The sequence below is a fragment of the Diadema antillarum genome, unplaced genomic scaffold, assembly GCF_040938485.1.
Source record: "Diadema antillarum isolate AM-2024a unplaced genomic scaffold, OU_Dant_1.0 seq00000009_RagTag, whole genome shotgun sequence".
In the NCBI taxonomy this organism is placed as follows: domain Eukaryota; kingdom Metazoa; phylum Echinodermata; class Echinoidea; order Diadematoida; family Diadematidae; genus Diadema; species Diadema antillarum.
Window position 1 is genome coordinate 576555 of NW_027271131.1, and position 13572 is coordinate 590126.

Here is a 13572-nt window from a genome sequence, read left to right on the forward strand (position 1 = left end):
TTATGAAAAGCCATTCCTGTATTAAACATATTTTGTCCATCCTCATAAGAGGTTCGTGGTATAACCAAAGACTGCATCAGTGAACCCTTCAATAACATTTTTAGGGACATTTGCTGCAGAAAATCCCTTGCCATCACGAAATTGGCAACATTAAAGTTGACTGTATATCTTACATTGGAGGATGTTTTGATGACATTGGCTAAATTCATTAGATCTGTACAAAATCTGAAGGCAATGCACGAAAACTTGCCCAGTGGAAGAAAACAGGAACTGTCATCTATTTAAAATATTGCCAATTTAAGAATGAGTTGTAAATTCAGCATTGAGGAGGCTTTTACTTTAACCAGCTGAAACAAACAAATATTGATGAATAACAATGGGCTCAAATGACAGAGTTTCAGACTCTACTTTATGAAACATTGACAAGGTAAACATTTAAGATAAAAGATATTCAGCACCCAACCATAGAGACTTAGTTTCTTAGACTAGATGGGATAATGATGAAGAACAGTGGGAGCCAGAGAGCTGGATCGTATTACATTGTGTAACAATCCCACAATGCAACCGTCCTTTGTTGTCCATTGAGGTTAGGTGTGAATGAATAACAGGAAGTGACTAATGAGTCACATTATCATCTGCTTTCAGATACATCCTTACAGGAAGTATAACCTTTATTAGCAAAGCATTGTGGGTAGTCTAGATACAATGTAGACTCAGTACTACTTTGTGAACTGAAGTGCCAATGACATCAAATTGTGACACTACATCATTTTGTGAAATGAAAGTCATTATTTTTTATCTGGAATATTAAGAAAGGAACTTGGACAAACTGTCAAAGTTGAATCCTTAGCTGACACTGACAGTGACTGTAAAGTCATGTCATGAAATAATTAAGAGAGATTTACTTTCCTTCTCAACTCCATATGGGACATGTTGTAAAGATAGTTACCATTGTAAGATGTCAAACCGCTATTAAAAATACAAACGTCTGCCTTTTCATGAGGAGATTTACACAACATTCTGGTTAACTAATATTTAGAAATGTATGGGTAGTTTCAGTTTAGGACCTGACTAGAAACTACTCCACTGACCTATACAGAGTCAGTGCATTTCAACACTTGGAATCCAGTTTACATGAAGTAGTAGTTTGCTATGTTGGGCAAGCCATGGACAGCTTTCTAGTTATTATGAACAACCCCTTGATATAAAAGTTTGCATAAAATTTGAATATGTTCAGTAAACTGGTATGGTTTGGTTAGACAGTGAAGGCATGTCATAAATGTGCATTATATTTTCCATTGCTCATTATTGTTGCCTAGTTCATTATTTGTTGTTGCTGTAGTTTGAAGTTGATCAGTGAAGAGCTTAGATATAATGTTTTCTAGTGGAGTGTGCTTGTTGTCATGGTGATAGCACCTTTGTCTCTCTCTCTCTCTCTCTCTCTCTCTCTCTCCAAGCTTTGATGTGTGGGTTGGGCTTTCCTTCTCTTTTTGTGCACCTTTCTATTATCCGCATTTGGGCGGTGAGGTTTTAGCTGGAGCGCATCAAAGGCCAGTCTTCATAAACAATGGTCAGCAAATGTAATCAGTATGATTTCTAATGTGTAGGGAGGGATTCAATGTAGATACCACCAGTAGGAAGTAGCCCAGATATCATAGCTTGCATGTGCTAGCAGTTTAGAACGGTACCTTGTGATAGCTTTGTAAGAAATTGCCCTATTTCACATACTGTCAAGATACATGTATGTAAACCTGTTTCCCCTTTACTTCTGACTCATTGGAAGTTTTGTTCATATTAAAGTAGATAGCACCATTCACCATTTTGATTTGATCTTGCAATTCAAGCCATGATGGTTCTCTGATTGAAATTATGTGCTTGAAGAAGGAAGTATTTTGTGCTAAATTCAATCATGCAAAAGTAGAATTATTTCTGCCAGTGTTTAAACCACAATTTTTATCTGGCTGTTTCATTTAATAAGAAGCTGTGCTTCTTGAAAGTGTTATTATGACTCTGTTAAGAAAAAAAAACCCAACACAACAAAGAATAGACAGCATTTTATCCTACATCAGGTTGTAAGGAACCTAACATTGTGAAAGCTAGCTTGTACCTAAAGTACAATGTATTCTTTTATGAAAGTTCTGATTCTGAGAGCAGTGTGCAGAAAATATGTTGCCTCTCCTAGTGTATAGCAAATCCTTGAATACCAGTAATGAAGAACCTCAATGACATCAAGCATTTTCATCACAATTTCTGAACAGCGAAGCATTATATAAGTACAAGTTAATGTTTTGTGTCTGTCACCATAGTGGAATACTGTTGTTGTATTCAGGTCCCTGTGTGTTAGTAGGCTTCAAACATTTTAGATGCAGTATGTGTCTAGACACTGTCAGAACTACCATGTAACTGAAGTTGTTTGAGGTGTGTATTAGAGTCATAAAAGAAATCCTTTGATGTAAATCAGCAATTCTTCCAACATGTGTTGACTGAATTTCCCTTCCATATATCAGTAATTGAATACGTTAAGTACAGTATGTCAGTCAAAACATGTTCTGCTTGCTCTGATACAGCGGCTGTAGGCATGTGATGTAACCAAGGCAGAAATAGTAGATCTAAAAACTTCGAATTATTGTCTAGAAAAATCTCTGGAAATATGAAGAGGAAAATCTGGTAAAAAGCTGGTAGGTAGAATTAGAATGGAGATAAAGTGGAAATGCGTTTCTAGAGATTGAGGAATGTAGTTTCCATAACAAGAGGTGACTTTTTTGTGCTACCCTGTGCTAAGTTGTGTGGTATGCAGTAAATACTTAATATTCAAGATTTTTTTTTTTTTTCAGAGAGAGTAACAAAAGGTTTTCTGTTTGTTTTACTGTTACTCTCCGTACATGAGATCATGTGTTTGATCTGTGTAGTTATAAACCAACGCTGCACACTGGCTCTGGTCCCCCGGTCCCTGACCCGTAGAAATCACCGTCGGACCAGTTACTTTTCCAGGAATGGACCAGTTAAAAAAAGAAAAACTAGCTACCTATTGGTCAGATGGACAGGTCAGGCCAGTGGAAAAAATGGGTTAGTGTGCAGCCCTGTATACACACCAAATGTTTGTAATAATGCTGATCAAGCATGTATTTGATCTTATACCTGGTACTCTCCATGAATAAGATTGTGCGCTTGATCTTTATAGTAACAGTAAACAAATAATAAATCCTCTATAAATAGTTGTCACTCATTGTATCATTTGAATTCTAGCGCAGTAGCTGTGAGTTTACCTTTCCTATGACATCATTCTTCATATATTTCACCACTTGCCTTTCCTTTCCTCATGTGTATCTTATCTTCGTTTGCTGTGTCTCTGAAAAGAGAATGACAGGTGCCGTACCCATTTGAATTTTGGGAAAATGTTAATATCTTTTCTCGCTTTTGTCTCTTTCTTGCTGATAATTCTTTCCAGACCAAGATGCCCACTGCGTTGTAGACTTTTTTGTGCATCTGTCCAAAATAATTTCAGTTTTCTAGACATGTTATGTTCATATCATGTCGTAAATATTGTCTGTAGATATTTGATTTTAACTATTAAGTTTAAAGGGGAAATCAAGTCCAAATATAAGTTAGTCTGATAAGAAAGAGTGAAATATTACGAGTTCAACGGTGAAATTTTGATTGAAATTGTGTCAAAAATAAGGAAGTAATGACATTTAGAAGTTTTGGGAAGTTTTGAGGTAACAGTTCTTGAACGGTCAATACGAATATGCAAATGACCAAGTGAGAATATCAACCCCTCACAACTTGTCATATACACATTGTAGTTTGTACATAAAATTTTGAAATTTCCAGTTTTTCATTCAAATGCAATTATGCCGGAGGCTCAAATCCTGATATCTCTAACTGATTTAAGTTATTCAACCAGGAATATCGTCATGTTTTATGTTTTCCTCTGGTGCTACTTTTGAGATTATCTTGTATCCCCTGTGTACTGTGTATGTTTGATTTCAGTGAAGACTGATTTGCAAACATGGATTAGGTTTGACATAGAACAAAATTTGTAGTATCTTATCAAGGAGTTTGGTGTGATGATATTGGTGATAAAGTTAGCAAAGTTACAAGTTAAGCTGGTGGAAGAGCAGAACTAGATATACAGTCACCATATAGACTCTTGGCATTGTACAACCCTAATAGGAAAAAATGAATAAATTATCAATCCCTACTCAGCTTTCATTAGCCTTTAAAGCAAGTGAACCTGGTACAAACAGTATATTGGTGATGGTCGCTTGGTTCGGGGCTTGCTTTGGGTTGTTTTGTGAGTGTTTGATATATAGTTTCATTGCTGTGCTTGGTATTGCAGGGCTTCAACACTCCCATTCAAGAGTTACGTTTGTAATTAGGATCTGTTTTGTCAGCTTGACAAAGTAATATCATTTAGGAATCGGTGGTAAAAAGAGCAAAGAAAATGGGATTCCATCGGGATTTGAACCCGAGCCCTCCAGATTGCTAGCCCAGTGCTCTACTGACTGAGCTATAGAAAGCCCTAGTTCACTGTTCGTCCCAGAAACCCAATATTCCCAATGTTCGGATGGTCAGAAGCTATAGCAGTGTGTTTGTGTGTGACACAAGCGCACACACTTCACATACATGAAATTCTTTGACGAGATATTGTACATAGACTTTTTATGAATATGACCTAGAAGATACATGTCTGATTCGTTGATGGAAAGATGTTTTCGTTCATACATATGAAATCACAAATTGGGGACGGTTTAAAGTCAAAAAGATTGACTGGTAATTAAAAGACAAGTATACAGAAGATACCCATGACTCCACTTGATAAGAATGCATCTTTTCATTGTGTTAATATTATGTACCCCTCTTTCTTCACTCAATTGCCTCCTCTCCCACCCCACCCCCTTCCTTCTCTTACTGCTCCCTGAGAACAGGAAAGTGATGGGGGAACTCTTCCAGTGTCTGGAACCAGAGATCAAATCCTTCATCACCTTTTCAGAGAGGATGGATAGCTTGTAAGTATATTTCCACAGAACCTCAGGAGAGTTAGTTTCATGCATCCAGAGCAAAAATTACAACAAACCAGAACAAATATGAAAAGAGTAATCTCAAAAGGCAAACACATCACCATATCCAGAATGTTATATCAGATAATTTATGTCTATAAAGTGTCTAGGTGAGCAAGTGAGGTAACATTGAAAGGCACTGTAGAAAAAAACAAGAATGATGATAATGATGTCAGTGTTTTCAGCCAGCCAAATTAAAATGGCAATAGGGAGCTTTAGAATTTGACGCACGGATGTTTGAGATGATGTTTGCACTGGACGTTCTCCTTTTCCCTGCGTCGTGTTGAAATGTAGTTTTTGATTGTGCTGAGACGCAACCTATAAAAAATAAAATGGCGCCCCCATATGATTGGTGCATCAAGTAGCTCTCTGCGTCATAAATTGAGTGGACGTAAAAATAGCCCAGAACGTGTAGTGAAAAAATTCGGACGATGCGAGCTATAAATAGATCGACTTGATGGGCATTTCTGCACATGCTCAGAACATGTTTGTTTTCCTCTGAACGTCCTGTTGCGAAAATCTAAAGCTCCCTAATGTCTGCAAGGACTACTGTGGTAACTTCATGATAAGATGATGATAATGATGATGGTTCGATGCTTGGAGTATATTACTGGTCAGAATAAAAAATTTTACTTTTGTCTTACATGAATGTGAATACATCTTCATATTGAACTTGAGGTATAGCAAGACAAAGGGAGGTTAATATGTGGCCCATGTCTTGATTGTTTCTTTCCCTATGATTTTTTTTCTTACCCACTGTCCAGCAACTCGGTGTACATGCTGGTCAGGATCAGCCCCCACGTAATGTCCAGCGAGAACCAGGCCAAGTCAGCGTCCTACTTCAGCATCATCATGGCCAACTGTCTGGTGGAGGTCAAGCGGCTCTTTGACAAGTACATGGTGAGGGCGCCCTCCAGTCTTGACAGTTCTTGAAATAACAGTGCTGATCATGAATTTTGTGACCAATGTCACAGTGATGTTGTTGCTAGCCCGCCATGAAGTGATGCCAGTTGTCCTTCTAGTGTTAGCCTTTTGTGTTGCACAGGAATTGTGCATCACAGATTGGGGAAAAATGAAGACCTATGGAAATAGAAACTCAGTAGTTCTTCTGCTTTGCAGTTGGTAGAATGTGGCGCTGAAATGTAAGGCATTTACTAAAACTTATATGTGTATGTGTTTCTTCTCAAGAGCATACAAGTGACCCTAAGTATGCTGTAATGTTTATTCATGATAATGCTCATTTGATAATAGTGATCATTTGATTATTTAAAATTCACTGAGTATGCCGATAGAATGATTTGCCATATTGTATTGGTTAGTAACTCTAATATTGTCGTAAAAGAAAAGAGAAAGGTAAATGAAAAAATGACAAGTGCATGAATAATTACACTTGTGTGATACGTAAGTTCGTAAAAAGCTACTCCAAATATTTGTGTAGTACATTTTTGCGCTGACATTAGTGCAAAAATTGAGAATATTGAACAATGTACCATGAAGTACTGCAAAGTGTAATTGGTCCATGTATTAAATATCACCTGACAAGCCTGTAATAGTGATGATTATCAGTGTCTATATGAATGTCATGTGGCCTACACCTGACGCCTGTCTTTTGTCTAATTTTTCCAATTCGTGCAGGAGAGCCTAATTCGGTCGGTGGAGGAGACAAGGGTCTCCAAGAAGAGCAAATGTGGCATCCTGCCCTTCGTCAAGGAATTTGAGGTATGTGTAAAAGAAAATTTAGCATATTTTCACTTTTCTGTCAGAGGAAAAGAGCACTTGACTTTCCTCTTTCACAAAGCAAGGGGAATGATCTTACCCCTAACATAACTCATTAACAAGTCAATAGGACATGTGCTTTTCATGAAAAATGAAATTTTGTTTAATTCTCCTTATTTCTGTTGTGATTTTTGTTGTCCATAATGATGTCATGAACCGTAAAAGGCTTACTACACTCCATAAGATAATCAATGCAGAGCTAGACCTACCAATTGGAGATTATCTTCAGAGGAAAAGTCTGAAAAGTAGACAAACACATGATAAGCAGATAGCTGTGTTCCAAGTCTCATCAAAACCATTTGCAGAAACCTTTTTCTCCGAATTCATGAAACTCTGGAATGATCTCCTTTAGCATACAGTGGACAACAAATGCAGCATGACCAAATCAACTTAAACTGTGTAATCATGTAAAATCCACTCTCCTTGTGTCCCGAGTCATACTTCCACTTGTAGTTCCTAGCAGACCTTTCGGAAGTGATGAACAGAAGGTACAAGGTACAAGGTACAAAGTACTAGTTTTCTTATACAGCGGTGAAGGCAGTGAAACTTTCAAAATTCATAACTTTTCAACTGATCATCCAATTATCCTCAAACTTTCACTGATGTATTCTGCTATAAATATTGCTGCTTTTACGCAATCCACTTTTATAGTGGGGTTTTGGTTTCCTTTGATCTCCCCTCGTGGCAGACGTTTGCTGGTCAGGCAGAGTCTGTCTTCAAGGGCTCGGACCTGAGAGGGAACCTAGACAAGGCCTATGCCAAGCTGGCCGACGCCCAGTTTAGGAATATCCACCGGGTGGCGAAGGAGCACCAGAAGACACCAAATGATGTCATCATCTTTGGTAAGGTCGTTGGACCAATCAAATCTGTAGCATCCCCTCTTGGAGAACCTGCTTCACTGATGTCCGATTGCATTTGCATTCTATTCTTATCTTCTCTGATTGTAGGCCAGAGATCTGCAGACCAAAAACTAATTTTGATATCTATTAAAGATTTCACTAAACCCATGAATAGGGTCAACAAGAATTAACTTTTGGGTGAAGAGGTCAGAGGTTAAAGGTCATAGGGGTCATAAAGTACATAAGATAAGCTTAATCTCCCAATAACTCAACAATAGATGATCAGATTTTTCACCAAATGTATTGTGTCGATGTTCCCATACCTCTGTTTGAGTTGAAGATACTGCCTATGAAATAGCAATATTATCATTGTAATCATGGCTGCATGGTAGAGGTCTGCCCCTGGAGTGCTCCTCTAGTTATATAGCTTTTTTGGGGGGAGGGGAGGGTACCTTTGTATGGTCAAATTTATCCTATGTAACAAATATGACAAATGATCTTATTGTGCATATATTTTCACCTTACAATGTACATGTCATTTGCTTGCTACAGAAATAGTTTTAAGATACAAGATTCCAATGCCCACAGTCACCAATTACATTGTACCTTCACATGTAATTGATTCACAGTAAATAACTCCTTTTCACTTGCTGTACTATTAATGAAGGATATCATGTCTCCCAAGTTTTACTCGAAATATTTTCAAGAATTGGTTACAAGGCATGAGCAAAAATTAGAACTCAGGCAATGTATGGGATCTGTTGCCTTTTTCATCATTTCACCAGAGACTCCAACTCTCCCGTTTTCGACGGGAGATCTCCCGCCGAAAGCCCATTTTTGCAAAATCTCCCGTTCTCCCGTTTGAGGTTTGATTTCTCCCGCCCTGGCTCTGTGTCTCCCGGTGGAAAGGATTTCTTACTTATTGCTATCGTATGTTGAAAAAAAAAGCCCTAGATAGCACCAGAGACCATCTAGAACCCTTGGAATTTCATGCTTCGCACTTATCAACTTGGAGTCTCCCGTTTGCTAGGGGTTTCGGGCGGGAGAATCTCCAGATCAGAAGGTGCTTGGGGTTGGAGTCTCTGTTTCACCTGGAGCATAGAACATAAGTCTTCCTTTAAATCTGTGGTCTTCTGCAATGCTCATGCCTGTAGTATCCCAATATACTTTTTTTTAAAGGCTTGAATGGAGTCTTGAATATTGGAGAATATGAAATGAAATATTGCTAATATATCAACAAGTGTTAATATAGTAAGGCAGTGTCCTTTTTCTTGCACTTGATTTTTAGGGGTTGGTATTTTTATCCTAGAGTAATGAAACATTGATTGGCCGAGTTTCTGTGAATTTGATATTCCGTAATTCATCCCAGCATTCCTATTGATAAGTCTCTACAATTATTTTTCCCCCACAGAAAATTTCCATCATCTTCATGGTAAGTTTTTCACTAATATATTTATTCTGGTAAGAGATGCTGAGCAATCTAATTTGAATGATTCTATATTTGAAATGAATTTTTGCCCACTGCATCCGTAATGTGTAAGAAACTTTACTTGTGATTCACAAAGTAAGCGTTTTCTTTTGTTTGAGCTATGTGTTAATTATTCATTTTAATTTAGACACTTATCAAACACCTCTAAATCACTGAATATGTAACTGATCTTCCAATTGGCAATGCATTCCAGAAGATTGATATTAATTTTTCTGTCGTAAACTGCCATTCTTATTTTTTTTTCTGTAGTGTGTTATCTGAAAGTGATGAGGATGCTGATGATGATGATGGTGATGATGATGATGATGATGATAAAGATGATGGTGATGGTGATAAAGATGATGGTGATATTGATGATGATGATGATGATGATGATATTGATAACGATGATGATGATCATGATGATGACATTGATGATGATGATAATGATAATGAAGATCATTGATATTCATTGATGCTTTGCTGTAGATGTCCTGTCGAGGCTGAAGATCACTTGTCTTGAAAGTGAGCGCAAGGAGGCGAAGCAGCAGTATCAGGAGCATCTCCAATCCTACGTCAGAGACTCCCTTGGCAGGCCCATGGAGAAACTCAATGTAAGTTCTTCCATCTATTTCTCCCTCTTCCCACTAGAATCAAGTCCCTAGCACAGAAAAGGCTAAACCATTCCCCACTAGACTTCATTGGTAGGCCCATGGAGAAACTCAATGTGAGTTCTTCCATCCATATTTCCCTCTTTCCACTACAGTCCTTTTAGTGCCAAATTGCCACAGAAAACCTCATAGATTTATATACACTGTCCAAAGTCCCTGGCAGAGAAAGAGTTAAACCCTTCCCAACTGGACCCCCTTTGCAGGCCCATGGAGAAACTCATCGAGAGCTTTCCATCCATTTCTTCCCCTCCCTTTATGTAAACCCTTTGTTGTGCTTTGAATACCAGTTGGCACAGAAAACCCCATGGCATTGCGCACACTGTCCAAAGTCCCTGGCTCTGAAAGTTTTAAACCATTCCCCACTAGACTTCCTTGGCAGGTCCATAGAAAAACTGGATGTGAGTTTTTCAGTATACCTTCCCCCTTCTCCCACCCTAAATAAACAAGTGAGAAAGATTCAAGAGAAAAAGAGGGAAAATTCAGAATCTTGAACATAGAACTAGAAGGGAAGGAACATCATCATCATTGCTATCTCTAAAAGTAAGACAGAGAAGTGTTGAATTAAGGGCTGTTCTATATGTTTTTCTTTAGGTAGGTATTGTTCAGTGTCAGTCACCATTTATTTACTTGAAAATGTTATATACCTTTGGAGAGTATGTCAGAATTTTTTGCCATTAGGTGATCATAACAAATTATTCATCATCTTTTAGTCATGTTTGTTTAATGGCTTTAACATAATTTTGTGTTCCATCAAATATTTCTTCGGTGATTTTTATGTATTGTTAGAAATGTGATTTGTTTTATATGACTGCTTGGAAATCATTGAAAGCTTTTAAAGTGTGGGACTAACTTCTTTAGCCACCTCCGAAGAACTGGGCAATTATTAGGGAAAGGTGTCTTGCCTAGAGGCTTGTAGCCAGGGAACTCAATTCAGGCACCTTGTATGTTTACAGTGTGCAGTGTGAAAGTTTTGAGCTGTTTTGTGTGTCGAGATTCTGAGTAGATAAAACCATCCATTTATCTATCTATCTTTCTCTCTTTCTTTTCTTGCCCCTTTCTCTGTAGCATTTCTTTGAGGGGGTGCAGGTGCTGGTATCCCAGGGGGTGAAGGAGGAGGAGGTGGGCTACCAGATCCAGTTCAGCAAACAGGAGCTGCGGCGGGTCATCAAGGAGTACCCCCAGAAAGAGGTGGGGTTCAACTTCCTCATTCCTTCCCATTACAGTGACATGTTGATTTCATGCCATATTGTCCAACAGGGGCAGATCCAGGAATTCCGTAAAAGGGGGGGGGGGGGGGGGGGGGGGGGATGCGCACACGCCCCCCCCCCATTTCTTTTCTTTTTATTTCTTTTGTTTAAAAAAAAGGGGGGGACGTGTGCCCGGTGCACCACTGTCCACAAGGATTTATGAGACATAAAATTTTGTGAATTAGGACCTGTTAGACATTATGGTGAGTGGTGTAATTCATGCATATCAGTCAACTTGTGAAATTTGTATGAATAACACCACTGTTATTAAAATGAACAGTGGAGTAATAAAGTATTATGCATGAATGTAGTAGAGTGGAATGATACATGAAAGTGTATACCAGAAGCAGTTTGAAAGAATATAGGTAGTACAATAGTGTGGCATGGTACAGAAATACCCATTATAGCAAAAAAGTACCTTGCAAATTGAATTTGTTTTACTTTTTAACACAGGCTTACCTGGATGGTTGACTATAGCAGGTTCATGCACTGAATTAATTTCACTTCTAGTGCATAAACTGTAATATTCAAGAAATCCAGGCTGTTGCTTTTCCCAAGAGACACTTAATGATTTCCAGAGAAGTAAGGTATTGCAGGTTCTGGGCATTTGGCGTACCATATCAGATCACGTTTAAAATTTGATTTGCATATAGTCATTGGACCAGTGCATTTTCCATGATATTTCATAAAAAATAGAGGCTTTATTCTATTGCATTTTTTTTTTCTAACAAGTCTTCTGTTCTTTTTACATGGATTCTCTCCAGGTCAAAAAGAACCTCGAAAACTTGATCAAGAAAGTTGAGAAAACACTCTGTGAAGAAGAAAACCTGCTTCAGGTAAGTTTAATCAGAAACATGTGGAAGGTATATTTTTCTGTTTTAATCTAATATACATTCTTGGGTACGCTCAAGATTGGCACGGAACGAGTTAAAGTGCAGTAGCACTCCATGTTAAAGGTAGCTCTAATATACAGGCAAACACATTGAACATTGGCAATCACTCTAGAATTTGAGGAGTTATTAGAAAGTTATGGCATATCAGAACTCTAATTGCTTTTACAATACATTGACTTCAGTCACAAACACACATGCAAATTATGGTAGTTAATGATATGATATGATTTCCTTGCATTATTTAATTTGTGCGTTAAATATTAATTAAGGAGTGAAAAAGATAACATGCTTCAGAAAATACTAGATTTGTATGTGTTGAACAGAATAACACTTTGAAAGTTGGAACGAAAGATGTAGGATTAAAAAACTTCAATTCTCCACCAAACATTATTGTTCATATTTTGTGACTCAAAACGACCCCTGAAATCCCGTGCATATTTGCTGTCTTTTACTATCAGAATTAAGAAGTTTCTTTTACATTTGATGTCTTCTTTGTCCTGGCAGGTTGTGTGGAGGATGCTACAGGAGGAGTTCATCAGGCAGCACAAACACATCGAGATGATGATTGCCAGGTGCTACCCCGGCTCCAAGATTTCCTTGGAGTTCACCATCGAGGACGTCCTCCAGTTCTTCACCGACATCGCCCAGTCCCACTAGTGGGACCAGGAGATGTATCCAACAACTGATACTCCGGGGCACTGAAAAGGCATATTTTTCCCACACCTGCCCCATTACATTCATTTTGCTTGCCAAACCTTGAGTCCACATTGCCCTGGGCAAGTGTTCAGGTGGATCTGTCACACTGTGACCCCTCCAAAAGGATCGTTTTCCTGTCTTCGGAAGTTCTCTGTGGCTGCTTGAGAAAGTGGCTTCTACATGACGACATTGCCTATGTTTCACTGGACTTGTGTTGCAAGAGCTTGGCTGGTTTTAATATCTGCTTGACTTAGTGGGTTGTTTTTTTTTTTCAGTTGTTGGTGGATGCCATCCTGGAAAGCTTTACAAACTAGATTGGCTCATCACAATCTGGTAGGCATGCTGTATGGTTTTCATGGGAGCCGTGCATGGACCTCGCTCATTGTGTGTCTGGAATATGACGAGAGATGAAAAGTTTTGAGCAGAGTTTGTGAGAATGTTTGTATTAAAAATGCTATGTAATATTTTTAAAATATCTGTGATTATATGCATATGATGCCAAACAATTTCATTTTCTCCCCCATCATGTTTGATATTATCCTCTCTACGTCACTTGAACTTAAAAAAAAAAAAGATAATAATATAGAATCTCTGAGCAATCAGCAAATTTTCATATATAAGTGCGATGACATTTCTTTGCAAGTCATGCTAACATAGTGCTTATTGTCTGATATTTATTATTTGGTGCTTTTGTGCACACCCCAAAAATAAGAATAAGTGGAGAAAAGGGTCTGAGTGTATGCTAGCTGGTGCTGCATGATTTAGCCTATATACCTATTTGGTTTTTATACACTGTCACTTACGTTGGCAATGGCTGGGGGTTTCCAAAATAAGAAGAAAATATGATTCAATGGGTTATGTAATAAGTCAGGTGCATTTTTTGCCCTCGTCTGCAAGAAGTCTGCAGATTTATATTTCATCA

The 13572-nt window shown here is 38.2% G+C and overlaps 1 protein-coding gene across 1 annotated transcript in view; it reads left to right on the top strand.

The window, feature by feature from the left end:
• LOC139725032 (exocyst complex component 1-like) overlaps nt 1–13163 on the top strand; it is a 34088-nt gene extending 20925 nt beyond the window's left edge. The window contains exons 16-24 of the mRNA XM_071636121.1: nt 4929–5009; nt 5825–5960; nt 6696–6779; nt 7525–7678; nt 9087–9107; nt 9633–9757; nt 10880–11002; nt 11826–11897; nt 12459–13163. Coding sequence (XP_071492222.1) covers nt 4929–5009; nt 5825–5960; nt 6696–6779; nt 7525–7678; nt 9087–9107; nt 9633–9757; nt 10880–11002; nt 11826–11897; nt 12459–12611 — 949 coding nt within the window. The 3' untranslated portion in view covers nt 12612–13163. The remainder of the gene's footprint in view (nt 1–4928; nt 5010–5824; nt 5961–6695; nt 6780–7524; nt 7679–9086; nt 9108–9632; nt 9758–10879; nt 11003–11825; nt 11898–12458) is intronic.
• Nucleotides 13164–13572: the final 409 nt, after the last annotated feature.